The sequence below is a fragment of the Coloeus monedula genome (assembly GCF_965178545.1).
Source record: "Coloeus monedula genome assembly, chromosome: 7".
In the NCBI taxonomy this organism is placed as follows: Eukaryota; Metazoa; Chordata; class Aves; order Passeriformes; family Corvidae; genus Coloeus; species Coloeus monedula.
In genome coordinates, this window is record NC_138787.1 from 23,529,151 (window position 1) to 23,552,940 (window position 23,790).

At 37.4% G+C, this 23,790-nt stretch overlaps 1 protein-coding gene across 3 annotated transcripts in view; it reads right to left on the reverse strand.

Annotated features, from left to right (window-relative positions):
- The window catches only part of SLC4A10 (solute carrier family 4 member 10), a gene marked incomplete at both ends in the record, with an annotated part of 152,479 nt that overhangs the window by 74,259 nt on the left and 54,430 nt on the right, over positions 1-23,790 (reverse strand). For all 3 annotated transcript variants that reach the window (XM_082285553.1, XM_082285552.1, XM_082285551.1), the window contains 2 exons: positions 7,550-7,696; positions 19,265-19,346. In XM_082285553.1, the coding sequence (XP_082141679.1) occupies positions 7,550-7,696; positions 19,265-19,346 (229 nt within the window). The remainder of the gene's footprint in view (positions 1-7,549; positions 7,697-19,264; positions 19,347-23,790) is intronic.

A 23,790-nucleotide genomic window follows, 5' to 3' on the forward strand; every position in this document is an offset into this window, starting at 1 on the left:
AATCACCTTACTGCAGTAATCTGCTCTTACTGGGTCTTCTGTGTAACAAGCTACTTGACTGACAACAGTGAACCAGAATCTTTTAGGCTGAAAAGACATCTAACATCATCGAGTCCAACCGCTAACCAAGCACTGCCAAGTCCACCACCAAACCACACCCCTAAGTACCACATTTAGAGAAATGACAAAATACGCACTAAATTATCTTCTCCCTTATTAACAAAGCAGTAAAAAAAGCTGCTAGATTCTATCTTTCTTTATTGCTGTGATTTCTATTGGTATTTGAAACCTGCAAGTCATGTCTTCATTTTCAGACAACAAGCTGAAAACTGAAAAAAAAAAAATTATCATTTCCTTTATAGTCCAGTAATTTTATTTCAAGGACAAAACCCTAAGAGACTTAACCAATAGGAAAATTATAATAAAAACAACAGATCCATTGGTCTACTTATAAAAGTGAATTAACAGGACTATTCATGAGCAATGCCAGATAAATTTGGCTCATATTCATAGGAGTAATAAATACCAAATATGTCATTAATATATTATATAGAAAATCAGTAATATGTGATTCAAAATCAGTATGGAAGAATACTTCAATTGCTGACTGTCAAACTGTGATAACCTAATCCTCAGTGCAGAAGCATAATATTTGCAAACTAGGACACAATGTTTTCTGCAGTCTAGGCAAACAGAAATTGGCTTGAATATTATTTTTGTCTATCCCTACTTCAAGTAGCACAGCCAGCATAAAAAAGAAAATTCTTCATACGATTATTGCTATTTCTAAAAAGTAATGAAAACAATCTAGATGAATCTTAAAAAAAATTAATGAGTGAGATTAATCTGTTACAGTATTATTCCTACCACTGTAGTTGTTTTATATCAGAGTTATCAGAAGCAACATGAATTTAAAGTTTCACAATAAGGCAGCTGATGAGTCTCCCAAATAACTAGTTCATTACCAGTTCAGGAAATCCTCCACGACCAGCTAGAACTGGGTAGAAAGTCTGGTACACAACAGGAGCAGGGGTACCATCCACAAAGCACTCCTGCTTGGCTAATGAGCAGTCTCAGTCAAGAAAAGTGAAGCAGCTTTGTGTTTGCTGTGGCTCCACCAGCCACTCTCTTTTATCCCTGGGTTTCTTTGGGCTTGCGCTCATTTCATGTGTGCAGCACTTGCATCCAAACTACCTCTGATACCTCAAATTCATTGCATGCATACAAATTCTGAGTATTTCACATTTAAAAATCTGGCTAATTCCACTGATCTATTAAAAGGGTGAAAATTAAGACCTGGTGCTTAAGCTATTGTTGAGCACACAAATTCAAAGTGGCACTCAGTGCTGCAGAAAGGGAGTCACCCTGCAAAAACCTGACATATTGAGTTATATTATGACACCTTGTAACAGCATCAACATCCCTGAAACAAGTGCAGGATGTGGGCACAGACATACCAAAGCAGCAGATTTGAAAGCCAGAATTTCTAATAACCTAATTCCCAGAGGGAAACATGAAGAGCTGCTCCCTGGAACAGCGCTGAGTGCAGGTAGTGGCAAACAGTGTCCCACATCACCATCCCACCTTGCAAAACACAAGTAGAAAAGAACCATAACTGGTATTCCCCCATTTAAAACATCCCAAGTGCAACCACAACTCTGGGTCAGGACTGTTCCCTCTTGCCTAACGGAAGAGAGGAAAATCAAGACTTGGTCTGGGGTAACAAAGGAGGATCACTCTCAGTCCTTTCACATAAATTCAGCCCAGCAAACATTCTGTTCCACTACACCAGTCAGAGCAATCCACATCTCCTCCTCAGTGAGTGTGAGGGTTTCATCTGGGACAAACCACCCTGCCATCAGGCAGCACTGCACACAATCCACCAGGTGATATCACAGGCAGAAATACAGCTTTCAGTACATATAAAATGTATCCAAATTCTGTCCTCTGCTCTTGATAAACTCTAGAAAGAGTGCAAAAATGTATTTCTAGTAACACTCTCTCAGCTCACTTGTCAGAACAGGTTTTTGTATTTTTCAGTCTGTCGAGCCTGCACTTAAGGGTAGAATTAGTAGGCAAATACTTTTTACTGGGGTCAGCAGAGGAAGGAGTAAGAGATTACTTTTTCTACATTAGAAAACATGCTAACTGTTAAAATAAAACTTCCATTACAGAAATTCACATAAGATAGTAAGCAATATATGCAATATTTAATCCATGCCTTGTGCTCTTGTACATTCACATTAAAATAATATTAAATATGCAAACCAATTTTTTTTATTACCCACTGCACAGGACAAACTGCAGACAGGGAGTTAACAGGTGTAACACAGTTGACATCAGTAACAATGCCTTACAAACCAAGGGGAAATGGTGTGAAAAATTCACAGGATCAGAGAAAAGAAAGGCTCATTTCAGACACAAACATTCATCATCCTACTGCTTGCACTCACCACAGAAGTGGTGACTCTCCCCTAACCTCCTTCCTTTTCAGATTGGACTCTACCTTTAGCTCAGCAATCAGTAAAGGTAAGGATCATAAATTCTTTTTTATTAATTAGTAAATGTAGTAAAAGTTAAAACAAAATTTGCATTACTAAAACTCACATAAAATAGCAAACAACCATACAGGACACTTCTGAAAATCTCTTCATGGACCTTAGAAATCACATGTTGGGTTGGGAGAAAGTATTCCCTTTGTCCCTTTCTCTGGCACTTTATCCCTACAGGTACAATGTGCCTCAGGAAACTCTCCCAGCATTTTCTTGACGTGAATTATTTCCATCAGCCCAGGGCTATGATAAATAATCATATCTTTTGGATCTGACAATATGGACAATTCCCAAGCTTTAGGTCTCTTCCTTTTGCTAGATTCTTAAAACTGACGTTATGAGACATTATTTTAATCCAGATTTGCAGCAATCTGTTCCACAGCTGCCCAGAGATTCAAATTTCCGAGTTCATCCTTCATCATACTAGCCTATAGTTAAGAGTAGGTGAATTCTCTTAACAGCCATACTCTTTACAAATAATTAAATTTACCCTGCTAATAACCCCTCAGCACTTGGGATTAGGTACCAGATATAGCCAGATGAGTCTTTTCAATTTACTTTCTTCAAGTCCTTCTACTAACCAAGAGAAGCCCCCCCTTCCCAATTCACTTTTTTTGCCTGCATTACATTCATACTTTCCTGAACTGTGTGTGCAGTCCTGTGTCAGGCTCACCTCTGCTTGCCTTGCCACATCCAGTATCACGAATTACACATTTAAGCCTCTTTAAAAGTAGGGATTACTAAATCCAGATTTCTTAAAAGAACAAACCAAGCCTTCCACAAGCTTCAATAGTGTCTAGTCATACAAGGGAAACATGAGGCCATAATCTAACCCCAGCTCTCATAGCTCTATTCACTTTAACCCTCAACAAAACCTGTCCTTGAAGACACCCCGCTCAGAGCTAAAGTCTTCCTATTCCACCATTTTAAAACAGCTACTTAAATATCTTTAACTGATCAATACCAAAGAGCTGTTTCATTGGTTACAGGCAAGCAACAGACATCAAAAAAGCCACTGAAAACTGCCACTAAAATCCACATGCACACCAAGCACATGCAAGCCCACCAGCCAAAGGGAAATCTGCACCAGGCTTTCAGTGCCACCACGACCCATGGCACGGATGGAGCCTCGTGGCCCTGCAGCTCACAGGGGCTGGCACCCATCACCCTCACAAGCAGCACCAAGGAGATGCCCCAGGCAAGAAACCACAGGTTTTTTGGGGTTTTTTTTGTCAAATGAGTTTTAATTTGCACCAATTTCCTAATTTAATTCACAAAGCAGTCACAATACTTTCCCCACAAGGAAAGCTGTGGAGAAGGGGAGCTTAAGGCCGAAATGAAACTGGGGCCTTAATTACAAAAGCAGGATTTCATCTGAGAATAGTAAAACCTCCAATAAAAGAAGTATCACCTCTGCATTCTTAACTAGAGTTGATGAATTCACTAAATTTCTCCTTCTCCTCAAAAAGAAGAAACTTAAGAGACAATATGGTGAAAATGCAGACCTTGAAATCACTTAGCTTACAATTTTTACTACCCAAAAAGCCTCTCAATATGCAAACCATGTTATCTGCATATTGTGCAATTTACAGGCACATCATTATTGCAAAATGGAAACACCTTTTACAACCTCATCCCACCAAGAGGCAACAAACAGACAGTGAGAATCAGGTGTAGGGCAAAAAAACCCCAAAGCTAAGTAACTGAGCTGTGCCCTCAAATGACAGGAATCTTTTTCATTCTACTCACTACATATTCTGCATATTATTTGTCTAATCTGGAGTTATCTCTGAATCTGTATACTGAGAGCACTTGGGTTGTTTTTGAAAAGTGACACTAGGAGATAGAAAAAAAAAGTTTATAAACTGATGTCAGAATGTTCTAAAAAATCTAATCTCTACAGAAACCTTCCCAGAAAGTAGCTGATACAGCTTTCCCAGCCAGGACTTAAAGGGATTATCAGGAAGCATCCACCTGTTGTCATTACACTGACGAGAGGTGTTTTCTACCCATGCTGATACACAGAAAACAGTTTTTTACTGGACAGGAACCAGGTGGCACCTGTCCACTCTGCATGGGGCCCACACAGCCTCACAGCACAACGTGGACTGCACAGCTCCCTGGAGCAGTGATAGCAGAGCAAGATCTGCACATGATGCTACTGCCCAGATAAAGTTATAAATTATGACAAAAAATAATGCTTTATCCCATGCTGGGTTAACTGAGCAGTGTGGAGCACTTCATGTCTGAATATTTCAGGTCTTTACTTGTTCCAGAATCTCTATTATTCAGTTGTTGGATCTTTTGCTTTTATTATATCTCCTTTCATACTTCACTGCTTCAAAACATTGCTAATTTATTCTCTTGTATCACAAAAATCCTTATGTACTTTTCTGACTTACTTCAAAGCACTGTTTTCTATCAGTTGGTCTCACAGTGCTTATTTTCTCCGTCTTTTCTTCTTGCACCTGCTCATCAAAATGTTTTTTTCTTTCCCCTCCTCGCTCCCAGTTCCCAAGCATACAGGCTTCTACTATTTGGCAGAAATGCATTAAAAGGCGTCTACAGAGAGATGGAGCTAAGCATTTCTGCTTGCTCAATTAAATCAGAATAATTCATAAATTAAGTGACCAGTTTGGATCTACTCTCCCAGGTAATACAGTCCCTCATACAGAGTTATGCATCAAGAAAAGGAAGTGCATCTGTCTTCCTTCGAGTTTCCTTCAGCTCTGGTTACTGTTAGAAACTTGTAGTCATGGGGAAGAAGATCTAAAGAGCTTATTGAGGTTTAGTAGATTCAAATTTAGTGTGGGAAGTATCTGTTGCTCCCTCTGTGCAAACAAAACACAGAAAAACTATGCTTATATTCTCTCTAAAGGCAAGGCTTCTCCCCAAGCAGCATAACAAGCTGCCTGAAACTCCTGTAAGGAAAAGCCATAGTAAAAAAGAATGTTGATATAGACTATTATAAATCTCTGTATTATTTTTTCTGCCTGATCTGTATGTGCTCAACCTTACCATCACTGTAGCATTTTAAGATTTGCCTTCATTATGCAAATCCCTTTCAATCTTGTCTATAGAATGCCACATTTCTGCCTGGATGGACAGATCTCAAAGCTCATAATCTGGTTCACTGGCCAAACTTCCAGGAGTCAGATAGACAAAGCGAAAAACCCTCAAAATTTACTATTCAGATAATTATTTAGGGTGAAAGATTGGATATTTCCAGATTTGTGGTTCTATCTTTGGATTCTTTGAACTGTTATCAACCAAGCACTGTGAAGAATATCTTTAGCATTCTGAATCCAGAAAACATTTCCATATTTCTGGCCTGTAACTTGTCTGTCAAGTGATACCGCTTACACACACCCTTTAATTGGTTGGTAGTTATATTACCTTTAGAAGTGAAAATGTGACTTAAAAAACTGCAGACCTGTACTCATTTCTTGAGGTACACCAGAGGACGAGTGCAGTGAACATCAATTACAAATGCACTTCAAACCTATCTCTTTTTTTCATATTCCTGCTATTTCACCCTCAGAGATCCTTTGAACATAGGCTGATTTACCCAGCATAGAATTGTGTCGAACACTGCATTTTACTGTATGCAAAAATGTCAAAGACTATTAAGGACAGATTCAGCCAGTTAATTCCTTTTTTTTTTTTTTCTTTACTTTTGACATTAAGAAGGACACAAGTCTAGGTCTCCAGAAGTTGAAAGAACAGAGCTAAGTTCTCAGCCAAAATGTGTCACATACTGGCACTTAAATAAAACCAGATGACTCAACAGAAGACAGTGTTTCATAGTTCAAGATATCTCACTTCTTGGCTAATGTAACTTTCAATTGTTTCTTTTTAATCTGACTTTATATGTATATATGCATATTCTTTTTGAAAACTGTTTTAATAATTTATGAACTTTGTTTTTTTTCCAAGAAACTGGTTTCAGTATAGTATTCGGTCTTTGTACGTTTGAAATCAATTCCAGACAGAACCACCACAGCCAATTTTTTCTTCACTGTTCAGTCTTCAAAGCATAACTTGTATCTGCTAAGTTTGAAAAAGTCTTGACTTTGTTTTACTCTCAGTATAATAAACCATTGTGCAAGAGTTGAGAATTTCAAGCTCTAACCATCAGCACTTACAATATACTTGCTCAAAAGCTTTCCACACACATAATACAAGCTTCTGATTAAAAGGAAGTCTTATAATTACTATTTTGTAACCTGAAATTACACTGACACATTTCTCTAATGATTTAAAAACACAAATTGTTTGCTATGCATGCTTCCATTATATTTTAAACACTTAATGCCTTGGACATTTCATCACATATACTTTTTATTTTTGAACAGCACATAATTTTCTCATGTTTTGAGACAAAGCTTGAGTAATTTATTAATGACAACCTTTTTCTCTTCTCTGTAATGTTTTCTAATGTAAAATTTTAGGAGTTTCATATCAGGTTTGTTTACTGAAAGGTGTTTTTTCCTGCTTGCTCTCAATTCCTCAGTTAGCAGATTCATGTTACAATGGCACATTTACACTGTCATGTTAGGAAAAAGGTAAACACAACCTAGACCATGGTTTGAATCTGATAAAACACTGCAGCTTCAGTAACATCAACATGATTACAAAACTAATGGTAAAGGACCACAGCTCTTCTATGTTACATTTTCGGGGCAAATACTCCAGAGCCTTCCCTGAGGGCATCTGGTGCCATAAGGCACTTCCCCCCCCTCAGTGGTGGAGCAGCCTGTCTTTGTGAGAACACTTAGCCTCTCACAGTGCTCCTTCAGTGCTAGAAACTACTGAGCTTTCTCATTGACTGCCACTGGCTGCTACCCTTCAGTGGATTTGTTCAAAGGAATGAATCAGCAGCAGAGGTTCTAGTGGATTCTCCAAAATCCAGTTGCTAATCATGTCTGAGCAACAACAGGACAGATCATGCTAATGTTTATTATTAAAGACCTATCCAAAAATAAAATTTGTCTTACCAAAAGGAGGAGATTCTCTCCCATCTTCCAATCCTGAATCTCGCTCTCTGTCTCTCTTTCTGTGTTTATGCCCGCGGTGCCGATGGCGTCGGTGACTCTTTCTTCCACCCAATGGCACGTGAACCCCAATGAACAACGTTCGATGGCCTACAGGTAAAAAAAGTACCTTTCAGAAAGGAGCTATGGCAACAGAACAACAATATTAACAACCTTAATAGTACAAATGGTGTGATTATTATTATAATTTTGAATTTATATCATATTTATTATTCTAATGTTAATGGTCATAACAGTATTGATAATGATGATTAAGCATCACAGATACACAACCCCTTAATACAGGAAGAAATCCCAGTACTGAAGTCCTTACAAGGCAGTGCCAGATTTATGGTTTTTTCTTCAAATTTGCATCTTTGTATGTGAATTTTCATTAAAGCCAGACAGGTGTTCTGTTAAATGTCTTCCAAAACAGTAACATGAAGAGACACATGGATCTCTTTGGATTGAACATTTGGTGAAGTTGCTGTTTGCTTTGTGTGTATAAGAACTTTACCAAACTCATTCCTATTTATGAGCCAAACTCTGACAGAATTCTTGTGGGAAATTCACTGAATAGAAAACGAAGGGGGGAAAAAAAGATTGAAAAAAACAATAAAACGCTATGTAAGCAAGAGAACAAATTCCCTACACAACTTTACGTGCTCACATCCTAAATACATTGCTGGTAGCTTCGGGTGCTTTCATTTCTTCTGTTTTATTTTTTCAAATACATAAGAAGGTACATATTGCATGCCTGCTGCCTTGAAGACTGAGGAATTTTATGTTGCTGATCAAGCCCAAAATATTTAGCTCTCTTAGCTATGTGGGCTAACAGGATCAGAGCACAGTAAAGCATTTAGAAGGGGGAGAGCACAGCAGAGCTGTGAAGAAAGAACCACTAACCAGAACAAATGGGAAAGGAATCATGACTCACTGCAGGCAGGTCTCCTATGTTTACTCAGCAGAAAGACATAGTCCAGATTACTCATCTCAAATAACATTATTTTCTCCTTGAAATGAACATAACACAGCTCATGGATAATTGCTGCTTTGCTGCAATCATTCAGCAGTGTCAATCATCTGAAAAAGGTCAAGAACATTAAGCTAAGGTAGCACAAGGTGTGTAATCCCATGGAGACTCCAGAGGAGGCAGAAAACCCAGCAAGGCAGCATGTGTCACAAAACATCAAAGAAATTCATGGCTGACAGGAATTCTCTGCAGAGACAGAGCTAAAAAAGCTGGAGAAAAGACTCTGGACACCACACTAGTTACTTCCTTAACTGTGATCAGTGTAGAGGAGACTACGAAGCAGAGGCATCAATTTTTGAGAGACTAGTCTTCTAGAGTTAGGAGATTTTCCTAAAACAATGCCCATGAGTTGAAAAATATTTTTTTATTAAATAACTCTTTCTTCTTGCTTATTACATTTAACCCAAGAAATGGTTTAAAGAGAACTGCTGCCTTTTGTGTATTTCAAATGCATTGCAGTCAGAAGTGCATGACACAAGGAAAAATGCATTAAATAAAAAGAACTCATTAAAAAGATACTGAAGGACATGAGTAATGTAGTACTTTATATTTCCTTGTTCCCCTCCTTGGATAGAAGAAAAAGCAAAACAACATTTTGAAAGGAGTGGGTTTACCCTTCCTAAGAATTTAGTAATTTCCAGAGGTGCAAATGGATTGCTTTTTTAATTTAGTAATTTAGTACATTTCTGCTGCTTTGTGACAGAAGTGGGCATGCTTATCCTAATTTTCTCCCACGTCAATGATCAGATTGTACCTGCATCAGGAAATGTTGATTGAGACTCACATTTCAATTAATTTCCAGGGCTGAAACCAGGACTTGAGTCCTGACTGTACATTATTCAGTACACTGGGAAACAGTGCCAGAACATTCGTGTGTGTGTGTGTGCCTGAATGCCACAGCAATTTTCCTTACACAGACACAATCAGTTCACACTGAAAAGAAACAGGAATGTGGAAACTGAAATAGATAACCAGAAAAAAGCAAAGTGGATTTTACTCTTTCTGTGTGAATCTACCGAGACCAACAGAGTCCCACCTAGGCATAATTTCAATAAACCCACAGAGAAATGTAGGTGCTTATAACAAGGTTCAGACAAATAAGAGGAAAAGAAACTGACAGGGGAAAAGCAATAGTTTTCTACAGAAAAATCATAGAGCAAAATACAAAAAATCTGAGAAGTAGTTCTGGTTTATTAAAAGATCACAACTGTGGAGCAAAAAGAAGACCATCTGGGAACAAAAGAGTAATGAATTCTAAATTGCTGACAAAGTGACAATGAATGATAGAAGCAGCAAAAAAAGAAAGAGGAAATACAAAAGAAATCCAATTACTCTTTACTTTATTTCAAGTAACCTTTCCATGGTAGGTATTGTGAACTAGAGCCCAGAATGTACATAATGTATGTTTTTCTGTACAAATTGTCCAAGGCATTATTAAACAAGAGTTTACAGCGAGCTCTCTAAATTTGAAAAGATCAGAAGGTCAAACATGGACAGAGCAGGGCAGACCTCAGCAAAAACTGACTAAAATTTCTAAAAAGAAAGAGCATCTATAATTGAGTGAAGTCAGGAACAACCAGGATAGCCACTATCCAGGATATCCTTATAAATAGTAACTGATTGCATATGGGCATTTCTTTCATTTATCTTTAAGAATATTTGTGTGTGTTTTAGTATTTACTTCATCAGGATGCCAACTAAAAATGCCTGACTATTGCTCAAATATTGCTCAAATATTGTAAAATAATTCTGCTCTGCCATACATTTTCACAGCACCTAGCTCAATTAGATCATAATTTCTCATCCTTTTGGAAAGGCTACAAAGACACTAAAGTATGGGAAATAGTAACAACTGTAAGTCATAGTAGGCTACAAACCACTGACATCAGGTACAACCTAATGACCATTCTCACACAGAACTGACACATGGTTTAAGAGCTGAACGTAACAGCTTGCTCTCCCTACCAAATGGGTGTGTTTTCTGTGTTAAAATTGTTTGTGGAAGAATGGGAGGTACTGGGGCAAAAAAATCTGTACTCTTAGCATTCCATTAAATAGATCTTAATTCCACTAAATTACAGGAAACATTTACAAATCCTTTCTCTCCATCTCCATTTTCCCTTGAAATGTCACATCACTCAAATAATTGTAATGGGATTTCCAGAAGTACCTAAGTTAAGTCATCAAGCACCATCAATTATAATGGGTTATGTGTTTTCAGAGCTTTAGAAATCCCACTACATTTCTTTTTCCTTCCACTTATTTAATGCATAAGATAGGTAGCTAGGATAAGCTTCTGGTTTTAAAGACCCAGAATTCCAGGTTCTGAAAACCATTTCTAGATGTTCCTTCTGTCATTTTCAAGGGATATGCAGAAAATGCTTGCTATTCTGAGCCTGGTTTTTTAGATGATTAATTTTCTATTGGGTTCTTAAAATAAATTTAAATGTAAGGAAAAATTTCTCCTTTGAAAAACAGCAACCCCAAATGCCACTTCTACTTAGATTTTATTCTGATAAATGTCTCTGCAAGACATATCCATATTAATAATGTATATTTCATATCCCTCTTTTCTAGGGCAATGAAATCATACCTCCACAAACTGAAGACATTTAGAGCACAATACATATTTTCTTCAAAAGTTTAGGGGAGATCCTGATTTTTACACATGGCTATATGCACTTTCATCTGCCTCAAAAATAATTATAATTAACAGGATCCCTTTTAAATATTTTATAATATCATTTGGATTTAATGTAATCCTGTAAAAAATTAAAAGAATGCTTTATAACATGGGTTATTATTTCTTCAGTCCTTAGAATACTTTAACTCAAGGAGTGTTTTAATGCTTTGATGGTAAACCACAAGCTCTTATGCTATAAATGCATACATTTGAACTACCTTTATATTCTGGGTTTTGTTTGATGCCTTAAGAGGCCTCCTAGAAACAGAGACTAGACAGGAGTAAGGGAATAAAAGGGATTTATTTGAAAGGCCTTCAAAGGTACTCCCTGGGGAGCCAGAGGCTATTGCAAGATGGACCCCAAGATGGACCCCAGGCCCTGAGTTCTTCACACTTTTATAGGTTTGGTTCATTTGCATAGCAGGGTTAATTCTCCAATTAAAGCTTCAGTTTAATGATGTAATTCCCCTCAGCTTACCCCCTCTTAGAGGCTCTTTGGTTCATACTTTTGGGCCTAGGACAGTCTAGGTGTCCTTGAAGAGCAGGCCTGGAGAGGCTTTGTTATGTCTAACCAGCACAAGAGAGCAGAGATTAACAGGCTACAAGAAACTTCAGAGCCACACACTAAGCAGTACAGAATCTGAAAAATATAGAAGTTAAAACCTAAGGCATCATGTTCCCAAGCTATGTGCAATTTGATTCAAAATACAGTCTTTTTTTAATAAACAATCTTTATACAATTTACCAGTGAATGTGTAGCATTGTATAAAGGTCACTGCAGAACAGATTGATTGAGTGCATTGCATTTCTTTAATAAGCTTTCACATTGTAAATAACCTTTGTGTATTGCTGTATTTTCTCAGAGGGTCTGTTTTTAAAAATTATTTGCTCCTGAATGCTAATACTGAAAATACTAATGCATGTGGTCATGTTTCACTTTCCTGGCAGCCCATCTGGAATAAATCAACATTTTAGTCCAGAGTGTGTTTTTGCAAGAACAGAATCATAGTCTTTCTACAATAAAACACTACTGATGCTACTGTAAGGTTAATAGAAAAGGCTCAGAAGACCAGATGAATCCTATGGCTCACTGACACCTAAGCCAATTCTGCCTTTTAAAATTGTAACATAAACAGAGCACAAACTATGGAGAGGAGCAAACCTCTCTCAGGTCTCCATGTTACACCAGGAATGTGGAACTCAACATGGCTGGTAGTGAACCAGCCAACATGGTGGCAATTGTACAAAAAAATTACTGTCCTGGATCTGAACATCCATGAGCACCAGATGCTCAGGGTACATGTGCCTGTGCTGCCTTCCACCTGGGATTATCAGAATCTGCCTGAGGCACCTGCTGACACCAAGGCTTTCAGATCCCTGCTCACAGGTATGGAGGGAAGGGGCAGATAAGGGAACAGATGGGTCTTGAAACACCTCCAGAAAGAGCAAAGGCAGGCTTCTGTGACCTACTGAGGAAGCACACTTCAAAGGCAAGATGCCTTGAAAGAGGATACTTTGCCAGTGGTTCAAGCCAAGTCTCAGATGACTGCTGACCTCAGCAGGACCAGAGGGGTTTCTCCATCCTCTGGAAAACACTCAGTGCCTTGAAGCCTCTTTTATGCATTGACAGCTAGAGTTGAACCAAATGCAATTTTCCATTCTCTCAAAAATGGACAGTGAGGTAGAGACAGAATACCATCAGTCCACGTAGGGTTAAAAAATTTGCCTTTTTCCTTATAGGAAAAAAAGTGATTATGGTGAATTGTGTAGGAGTAGAGAGTACATGACTCATGATTCGTTACTGTAGTGCAGCAGGGAGGCAGAGGTGAAGAAAAAGCAGAAAGGACAAAAGCAATCCTTCTTAAATTAACCGTTTACATTGCTGTTTGTGGTTATGGTTTGTCTAAAATGCATTTTTCACCTTTTTGCCATGCTATAATTTGTAGGAACTGACAAGAAAACCTTCAAAAATTGTTTTAGATTATACATGTAATTTATATTCTAGGGTAGATTACAATATAAATTATAGAGAAAAAAATTAAAGCAATATCCCTGGCCCAAGATAACATTAAGGACACATTGAATATGGAGGATAAGAGCATCTCACTGAAGTCATTAAAGTTAAGGACCTTTTAAAGAGCCTCAATCACTCACTGCTATCCCAAAAAAATCTTGCCTTTTAAAAAAATATTTTTCCAGGTTGTGGGTGGGCTAAAAATTCTTTTTAACCAGCGCTTATGTTCCAAATTTCCTACATTCCTCCAGAGGAGTCCAGAGGTGTTGTATGTATGGCTCAATCATGAGATCAGGACCTTGCCTGTCAGACAAAAGAAAAAAAGCCAGCAGACACAGAATGTAAAAGGACCAGGCTCAGATACACAAGCTCTTTCCACTGATGGAGAGAGAAGCTGTGGTTATTGGAGGGAAGAATTTGGCCTATATTTCTAAACTAGCAACAAGCCAAAAAAAAAAAAAAAAAAAGCAACCTCAGTACTAGTACAACTGTGTGTTAAAAAAGAGTGTTTATGTCTTCTGATGCTGCAATTTAGCAGCTTTCACCAATAATGGCAAATTAGTTTGTGTCAGTTTCATCTGGGATTTCACAAAGTGAAATATTTGAAAATATTACTCCCTACAAATACTGAAAAGGTTTCCTGTCTGTGAAGCTCAGAGCAAATTCAAACCAAATTCACAACCAAACTTTATGATCAGCTAAAGACTGTGGTGTTCAACCAACACTGTGGCTCTTGTTTCCTTCCATTATTTCATTATTCATCATTTCAAAGAGATTTTGTGAACATAACCTTCAAAGTTATCCATGAATCTTCAAGGTGAACCACCCTCCCACAAACATAGAAACTCCTGAGAAGGGACAAGAGAACCCATCCAAAGGGATCAAACCAGGTGACTGCCAAGACAAAAGGAGAAAAGTGAGATCACAAGGAATATTGAATTACATAGGAAAAAGAAAACAAAAACCAGATGAGAGGCAGTACAGAAACATGTGACTTAGAAATCACAAATGGAACAAGCTCCAGTATGTAATAGCTGGTAGGCAACAAAATGAAAGAGCAACCTTTCAGGTAGAGACTAAACCAAATCATTCCCTGACTCTGCTTCCACAGCTTTTATTGTGCCCATCTAAGTGCAGCAAGCATCGCTGCAAGGAGCACGAGTGAGGTCAAAGTGAACATCAGGGTGAGCACGGTACCCAAGGGAAGCACAGGCAAGGCAGCTTGGAGCAGGGGATCTGTACTGACATGGTAACAAATTATTTGCAGTAGGCTGTAGCATCCTGGAAGCCAAAGGGGAGGGAAATCTTGATTGATGTTCCTGTCTGACCAAGTAGAGCTGGTATCTGACTTGCTTCTACATTGAGACATAGGTGAATCAAGGCCATGTTAACATCCTTTATATTCTCTCACTCCTATGAGCTGCTAGGTCCTATTAATTTTCAGGTAAAAAATGTCAGTGGCAGAGGGGTGTACTGTGATGTTATTTCTACCAAAAAGGTCCAGTCTCTGAGAATAAAAGGCTACTTAGAAAACTATAGCCACTCAAATTTCTACTACATAATAATATATGGAGATTAGCATTTAATCACAACGAGGTTTTTAATATATTAACCCTAACAGTATATAATCAAAATTTCATGAAAATTATTTTCAAATTATTGTCACAAACTAGAACAAACCTAAAAAGAAAAAAAATAACAGAAGTAACTATTTTTAAAAGAGAATAATTAAATACTCTGGAATCTCACTTTTTTTGTTCAGCAGGACATCTACTATAAAAATTAATCTTCATGCAGGTTTTTAATTACAAAATATCTCTACAAAATTTAAAATTAATTTTTGGTTTATTAAGTTTAAAGCCTCAGCTTCTGCATCATTCTGTGTTGTGCTAGTGACATTTATATTGTAATTAAGCTTGAAGGTTTTTTGTGACTTTCAGTAAGCAATCCAAGTAATCTGAATTTTGTCAAAAGTGTCAGAATGCATATTCTGATGTACAGTGATGCATATACTGGATACAGTGTTTTACATGTCCTCAGAGATGTGAAACACGGCAAACTTGATTTCCCATGAGGCAAATTTTCCCACACCACTTAGGCAGCTTAAATGAATGAAACATAAAAACCTTAAGCAAAATCTTGACTTCTCTGAATCAAGGATAATTTTCCAATTTTCTCCAACAGAGACAGAATTCATCCCTGATTCATGCTTGGACCTTCACCTAACAATCTAATCTCCAGCCATCTTCCGGTTGAAGCTGCTTCTCAAACCAGGCCACAGCAATACACACAGCAGTTCTGAAATACTCTCACAAAAATCCTCAATCTGCAGCTGGCCACCTCCAGCAAGGATGGCCATGGAACAGTCACTTTTCCTCTCAGCTAATATTATGGTGGGCATAAGGAAAAGACATTGGTCAGACTGTATTTAATGTCAATCCCTTTGCATATCTACACAGTCCAAAAGTCTCAGCATGTGACCTGAGAGAATCTAACATCTCCAGCACAGTGCAATCCAAGTATTTTTGACCTCGGAGATAAAAAGTAGGTATATCCATTTGATCAGAAAACTGTTCTTCCTGAGCATACATTGAAGCAATGGCAGCCAGCCGGAGACAAGCCCATGGAATAAGCAGAGAGTAACGCTGATGTGCACATCTGTCCATGAAAATTTGCCTAGCTGCTCTCAGAACAGGTACATGTACAACCTGTCCTTTGACAATTAAGTACTTGAGCATCCAGAATCAGTGCCCAATTCTTGTTTAGGAATTCCACCACTGATAAAAATGAGAGCATGTTTATTTCAGTAGGATTTTAGTCTGTACACACATTGAAAGGTAACATGCGTAACAGATGATCGTAACCACAGAAGATAATCTTTTTTTGCTTTTAGAAATGCTTTCTCTGTCCCTACATTAATGCAACAGTCAGACAAATGACTTATTCAATATTACTGACTGATCCTGACCTTACAACTCACAAAAAATTATTTACATGGAAAAATAATTCATGCTGAAAATCTGAATGCCAAAGCTCTGCAAACAATTCACCTCTAAAGCACTACAAAACTTAAGTAAAAAGACACAATTTGAAGTACTTACTGCAAGTATCATTACTGGCACTAATATGAGCATTACATCCCATAAGTACTGCAGTTCCTGTCTTAAGTTCCTAAATTTTTACTATACTTCTCAGGAAAAGAAAACACTGATCTAGAGAGACTGAGCCAAAAATCTATTCTTGTGTCTGTTCTTTGAGGCAGGATTAATCGCCGTATCTTCATGCTTTCAACAAGAAATGTACTTGCAATATACTTGCACAAGGACCGCCTAAAATATGCAAATCCAAATATTTGCTAGGCCAAGAAATTTCAGATGGAAATTTTAGTACACATTTAAATCAGTATTTCTGAAGTTCAAATGTTGATAGTGTAAAATTTAAAAGAAAAAAGGACAAAATACTTACAACTATAAGATTTAATAAGAAGAAATTTAATACTGATTTTCAGATTTAAACCTGTAGTTTTCCATATGAATTGCAATTTTTGAAATGTTGCTGTCATGGTGCTATTGAAACCTAAATGCTGGCAAAGCTAGTCTTCCCCAGAATATTCAGTAACTAGCTATTTACGTTTTTAAAACATAAACCCAATTAAATGTCTGTCAAAAGGCTAATTACATAATACATATGAATAGTCTGATTATATTCTTTTTCTAAGATATGCAATTAGCACCTGATTATTTAATTTCATATTTCATAGTTGTTATGTCATTAGGAAAAAGGTACATTTTTCAGCAGAACCCAACACAATGTTCAGTGAATAAGACAGACATTTGTGAGTCACATTCCCTGTTTCCAGGGGGAGAAGTGCCTAGATGTACCGCAAAACAAATGGACATGCTGTTAAACTGCAACTGGATATTAAAATCTGCAATCTCTTCAGAACTTACTATTTCACCTGGTATTTTTGAATGTAATGATTATATACTTAAAGACAAACTGATCTGAACTTAAGAGTGAGCATGAAATTTATCTGAGAAAGCTAATTGCATTATGAAGGATTGATTCTATACTGAAAAACTGTTTTCTTAGAACATTATGAAACATTGGGATTTTATTTTTAATAAAAGCAGATTCATTTGCTAACTGCAGCATTTTTCAGTATTCTAAATTTAATTCAATTTAAAATGATGGGAAGATTGTGGGAGTGTCACTGCCATGTTCCAATTTCTATTGATAACATCCTAGGAGCAGATCTTTGAAGTAATATTTTCACTGATATTTCACAGGAGCAACTCTACACATATAGGATGGTGGGGAAAAAAAGTAATTAAATACAGTTCTTAAATTATGTTCCATGTAGTCACATGTGGAACATCACAGTAATTCTGACAAACTTAATGCTTGAGTCTGCTCATGTGGCTGATCTTAAAGATGTCATTCCCCAGAAAGCTGTCCATTTTTGAAATGCCACCTTACCATGATCAATAAAATGACTCAGAAAAAGCATATTTTTGTGGGTAGACTTACCCTGCAAAAACTCTTTGAGTCAGTACCACAGAGAAAGGGAGACAGAGAGCTCCCACTCTTCCATTAGGTGTTCCTCTAAGGACACCAGATACAATGGTTTCTCTTTGGTCAAGGATGCGACCAAGGGACTGAAGACCACAGAAGATTAAATGTGAGATTCAAAATAGGAGGTTTTTTGCCTAAGTCCAACACTGTCATTGCCAGCCTGACCCACTGGTACTCTTATCCCTGGAGACACCAAAACTCTAAATGCCACTCTGGAAACATCTTCCCTGAGGTATATCCTTGCACACACTCAGACTTCCCCAGACTGAGTGGAGAGCCACCGACCTCATACATGCTACACTGCACAACAGTTAACATCCTTCTGTGAGAGACAACCTCATACAGACACAGCCAGGCCCCTTTCAAATGCAGCTACATCGGCTTTTTGAGGGAGGCACTGCCGAAGGAAGCAGTAACAGGGAGTTGCTGTGTAACATGTTGGTATTTCCAAGAAATCATCAGTATGGCCAATATGTAGCAGAGAACACAGAGATCATACAGCCAGAGGAAAAAAAAAAAATTATGAAGTAATCAATGGTAGGCGTTTAGAAAGCCCAAGTTCCTGCACAGATGGAGATACTGCCTTTAGAACTGAAGGAGGGAACTTTTCAGATGTAGCATGTTGATCTTAATATTTCTTTTGGGCTAGTTCATGTGGATCTGTGTGACAAAGACAGGAACCTCCATGTCCCACTACAAAAAGCTAACAAAATCAGTCAGTTCCAATCTCAGGAAAGGGATATCATATGTGCAACAGAAACTCATTTTCATGATAACTATGACTTGGGGGCTCACACAACTCAATACAAGAGTTTAAGTACAGTAGTAACCAAAGTTTGAGATACACTAAAGAAATAGAAATGCAACTGACTCATTAGACCAGTATTATGAAACAGTTCTCACAATTTCTCACTTTCTTCTACATGGTCATTTTAGGTGGTTTCCACAGTAGATATCATCAAGCATGTATCCAATCTGTGACACTCCAGAATATTTTTGTTCAGCTGAAGATGTGGCTAAGCAACTACATGAGGATTGTAATGCAAATGTAGAACCCTTGATAAGTACTAAATCAACAGTCCTGTTTGCATCTGCATATTTGAAAGTTTAAAAGACTTATCTAAAGTGACACATCCATATTTACACAACTTGACTATAGATCACCGAAAACTAGCAAACTCCTTCCACCGTCACCTGTTTCTGGACACTGCTGTGAGAAGACAGTAATATTTCTCTTTTTAAAATAAATTATGAGATTCTACTCTCTTGTCTCTTTGCATCCCTGCTCAAATCAATGACTTTACACGTTAGAATTTTATTTCAGTACTTTCAGAAGAATGTGACAACATAAAGCACAGAGTAATCATCCCTCACCTTCTAGATCTTCCTTTTCAAAATGTGTCTTGAGAATGGAGCGAGTTCCACCTCTATCCACAACAGCCTCTTCATCATTTCTCTACAAAAGAGAAAAAAGGACAGCTAAGCTACTTTCATTTGGAAACTATTGTCAAGATTTTACAGTACTGTAAAACAAAGATGCTTTTAATATTTAATTATTGATTTTTCCAACTCAAGAACGAAAAGGGGTTTAAGAATTTAATTTTCCTTATTAAAATCTATTTCTTACACATCAGTTTTTACTGAGGTGTGATTACAGCTAACTTTGATGTGCAAAACTTCTCCTGGTAAACCCTGCAAGATGGTGAGTAAACACTGGTTACCAGAAACCAAGAAAAACATGAGTCAATAGGACAATGAAAGAGATGACAGAAGAAATGTCTGACCAAGGCACCTTTTTTCTCATTTACCTGAAGTAAGGGGTTGCACATGTATTTTTGTCTTTACACCAGGATCCTGAGCTACAAGCAGAATTCCCAAATTATTATTACGAAGACTCCTTATACTTTGGCAAAGCTAGACAATAATACTCAGTGACAATATGGTAAGAAATAAAACTAACACCATGAAAACAACTGGCTTCACTTACTTGTGAATTGCAAAGACTTTGCCTTTCTTTACAAACACCAAGCTGAATTTAGTATAAAGGCAGGCAGCACACACTAAGAGCAGAAGACAGAAAAGCTGTTCTTCCTCAGGAACATATTCATGTTTAATTTTTAGTCATACATGCATTTTAACTGTACTCTCTACTGCACTGTAAATGCAGTACGTTATCAACTAGTGTATTGTACTCAGGCTAGGTAAGCTACAGAAATCAGTGATTTTGTCATTTCTGACAGAAAGAGAAAGAAAAAGAGAAAGAGAAAGAGAAAGAACACATTTCCCTGAACAGAAAATCTTCTGGGAGTTCAGCAACAAGGCACTAGATGCCATGCTAAAATGAGTATTCGGTTCACTATGAGTTTGACATCACTTGTGAAAAAATCCAGCAGTCAAATACAGTCTATATTTCACAACATCATTTAGAGCAGTTTCCGTTAAACTATTATGAAAAATGATGCATTATACAAAAGTATCAATTAATATATCATGGATTTATATTCATTTGTCACTAGTAGAGGGGTTTTAGTAAGTGATATTAGAACTAGGACTCTTTGATTTCAATATATAAAATTGGTATCTAAATGCAAGTCTGAAGCAAGGGGATTTAAATACCAGTGTTACATGATAAATATGAATCTATATATAGAATGCAATGGAATATAATAAGGAATTAAACTCTGAGCACTTCTCCTTAAAGATCAGATGTCCCAGGCAAAAAGATTCACTTATATAGCTGGATGTGGTGCATTCTGGATGTGAGGTTTTGTTTCAGGGTCCTCTCTTTTTTAAAAATAGCTGTCATGCTGTAGCTATCTTACATACAAAAATCCTATGAATGTGTCAGCACCAAGCATCTGGGCTGTTAAAGAAAGAAAGACCAAGTGTTAAAATGTCTTTATTAGACCTTTCCCACAGATAATAGTACATAACTAAAATATGACAATAAGAAACAGCCTTCTATTGAAACTTCTATTTTGTCTTTTAAAAATTTAGAATTAGATAATAACCTGTTAAGATGTACCAGGGAAGTATAACTTTGCACAAACCATTTGATCATTTCAGTAAAATGAATCGATTATTTTAAAGCAGTTAGATGTAACAATGCAATGCCCCTGGGTGAGTGATTAAGCAGGATGTCAAAGGCCAAGCATTAGAGCCATATCATAAGTAATGCTGCTCTAGCACAAGACATACACATCAGAAATGAAGCAATGTTAGGGAAAATTTACAGTGGAGAACATACTAAATTGCTGGACAGTTTAAAGCCTTTACAGATTATCTAAGTAAATTAAATACAAATTAATTCATTAATATTTATCAAAATATGCTCATACACTTTGACTTCTCCTTTCCCATGTGTTCAATTTTCAGCTTCTGGCAGTCTTTTGCTTCTCTGCCTCCTCTTCCTGTAATGTCACAGCAAGTCTCAGCCTTGCCTCATTCTCAGAAGTGGGTTTATTCCACTAATATTACAGGGACAAACAGCTTAATTGGGAGTACTGTGTTGTTAGCAATTCACTTGTCAAACTCTGAGCAAAGTCCAATTAAACAGGCCTTGCACTGAACATGCTGACTTCCCAGGGAGCAGCATGAAAGCCACCTTGTATTTACCAGTACAAGAGTTATACTGCATTTACTCTAGAAGTAATTTCTGTGATTCCTGTACTGCCCCCTTGGAGGGGAGAGGTGACACAAAGGTTTTCTTGTAGTTTAGTGCTTAAACTTATTGGGTGGTGAGGACTATCACAATACCAGTAAAAACAGATCCCACTCCACTTTCCCCTGGATGAATAGAGACTGGAAACCTAATTTTAATTAGTAATGCTCTGCTTTTTATTAGAATTTCAGGAAAACTATGAACTTATTATTTTTAAGTGCTGCAATAAATGAGCATTTGAAACTGAAAGTATAGGTAAAACTAACCATAATACAGCCATGGAAGATAGAATTCATGCCACCCAAACTCCACACTAACATCCTCAAAGCCATGAATCTACTGCAGTTTGGCCCACCAGTTTCGGCAGGTTCAGAATAAGGTTCAGAATAAGAATAATGAAAAATAAATGTTCTTCATTGCCATGCCACATTTATGTCAGAATTCTACCACTTCTTCCTTTTACCCCATTTTAAGATGATTAAGGCAAAAAATTTTACACAGGGCACAAGGACTGGAGTACTGAAACCATACAGACATACTGCAGCAGTCTGCAAACAAATGTGTGGACACACTGACCAGGTACAAGTCCTTGGAACTGTCCATTATTGCAATGAGTTGCTTGCTGAGTCCAGTGAACACTGTGGTCTACTGCTTAAAGCATGGGAGAGGGATCCAGGAAGTCCCCGAGTGCTACTCCTGGATCTGCCACTGACTTGCTGTGTGGCCTTGGAAAAGTCACTTAATCTCTGTGCCTCAGCTTCCCCATCCATGAAATAGGGATAATAATACTTACTCATCTACCTTCCTCATTGGGCTGCTCTGTGCCATAATGAATATTCACACAGCATTTCAGAACTGTAAGGCACTACAGAAGTGCCAAGTCATTCAATTTAAGAAATTTTATGTGTGTGAAGAGATAATGATAGGAAATAACAAATTGATAAAAAAAATTAAGGCATAAACTTTTTTTTACATCAAACCTATGTATATTAATACCGTGCAATAGTTTTGCATTGCACATCTTTGACAAAGCTTACCTCAGAATAAATACACTGGGGTTTTTTTCTGCCAGCCTAATTTAAGAGCAATGCTGCAGGAGCCAGTGGAATTATATTTCAGTGAAGCTACAATCAGAGTGCAATAAACTTGTCGCAATCTAACATTTCACTCTCCTTTTCATTATATTTGTTAATATCTTATGGTTTCACGGAGTCATCACACAACAGTTGATCTAAAATTTATTTCCCTAAAGTAATAAAATACTAGCAAACGCACAGTAGAAGAAACAATGTATCTGAGATAAAATAGCAAGAAAAAGCCAAAGCTTTTTACTTGGAAACCACAAGCTCCTTAGAGACCAGGGCCCAGCAACTCGACTCAGTCCATGATTTTTTCATCTCTTACAATTTCCAAATGAGTGATGGAATGACCTTCACCATGCAGCAGCAGCATGCACAGCAGCTGCACATATTTCACAGGAAAAAAACTATTTCATTAAAGTCTTATAAATACAGTTGTTAATATTTTTGTCTCTTCGTACTAGAAGTTCAAACACAGTGGCAAGTACAGAAAAGCAGACAGTAGAGTCACCTCCTGCATGCTTTACACTGCACCTGCATGTTGTAAGACTGAAATGTGTATTTGAAGTTGAACAAAATAAAAGGATATAAACCACCTTCAAAGACATTACTTTTTAGTAAGTAGTCACAACGGAGGAAGGTCACCACAAGTCCTGGAGTATGGATTTTCAATCCTTAGATAAACAACCTGCTTATCAGAGTATAAAGTGAGACTACAGTTGTTGCCAGGAATTTTAAAGTGTATTGGTTAGAAGAAATAAAAAGGCCTATGACTTAGAAACCAAAACCAAATGCCTTAAGTGCCCTTTCCACCTATGTATTGACAAAGCTCTCCACCCAGGACACTCCAAAGCTATAAAAAATGGCCTCCTGGAAAGCTTCCCAAAGTGACCCTCTTTAGCTATGATACAGCTCCAACTACAATTCATAACACGTTGCAAAGACGCTGATCCTTAACCTGACACCTCCCAGAACTGCGCACTGTCCTTCCACATCTTAGATCAACTTAATTAATGAAAAAATACACTTTTAGAAAAGCTGAGAAGCATCATTTTATGACAGATGTCTTTGTGTCTTTTTAGGAACAGCTCTTATACACTGTCTATGGTTTCATCACATTGTAGATGACTGGGTGGAAAGGAAAAGGAAATTAACTGCTT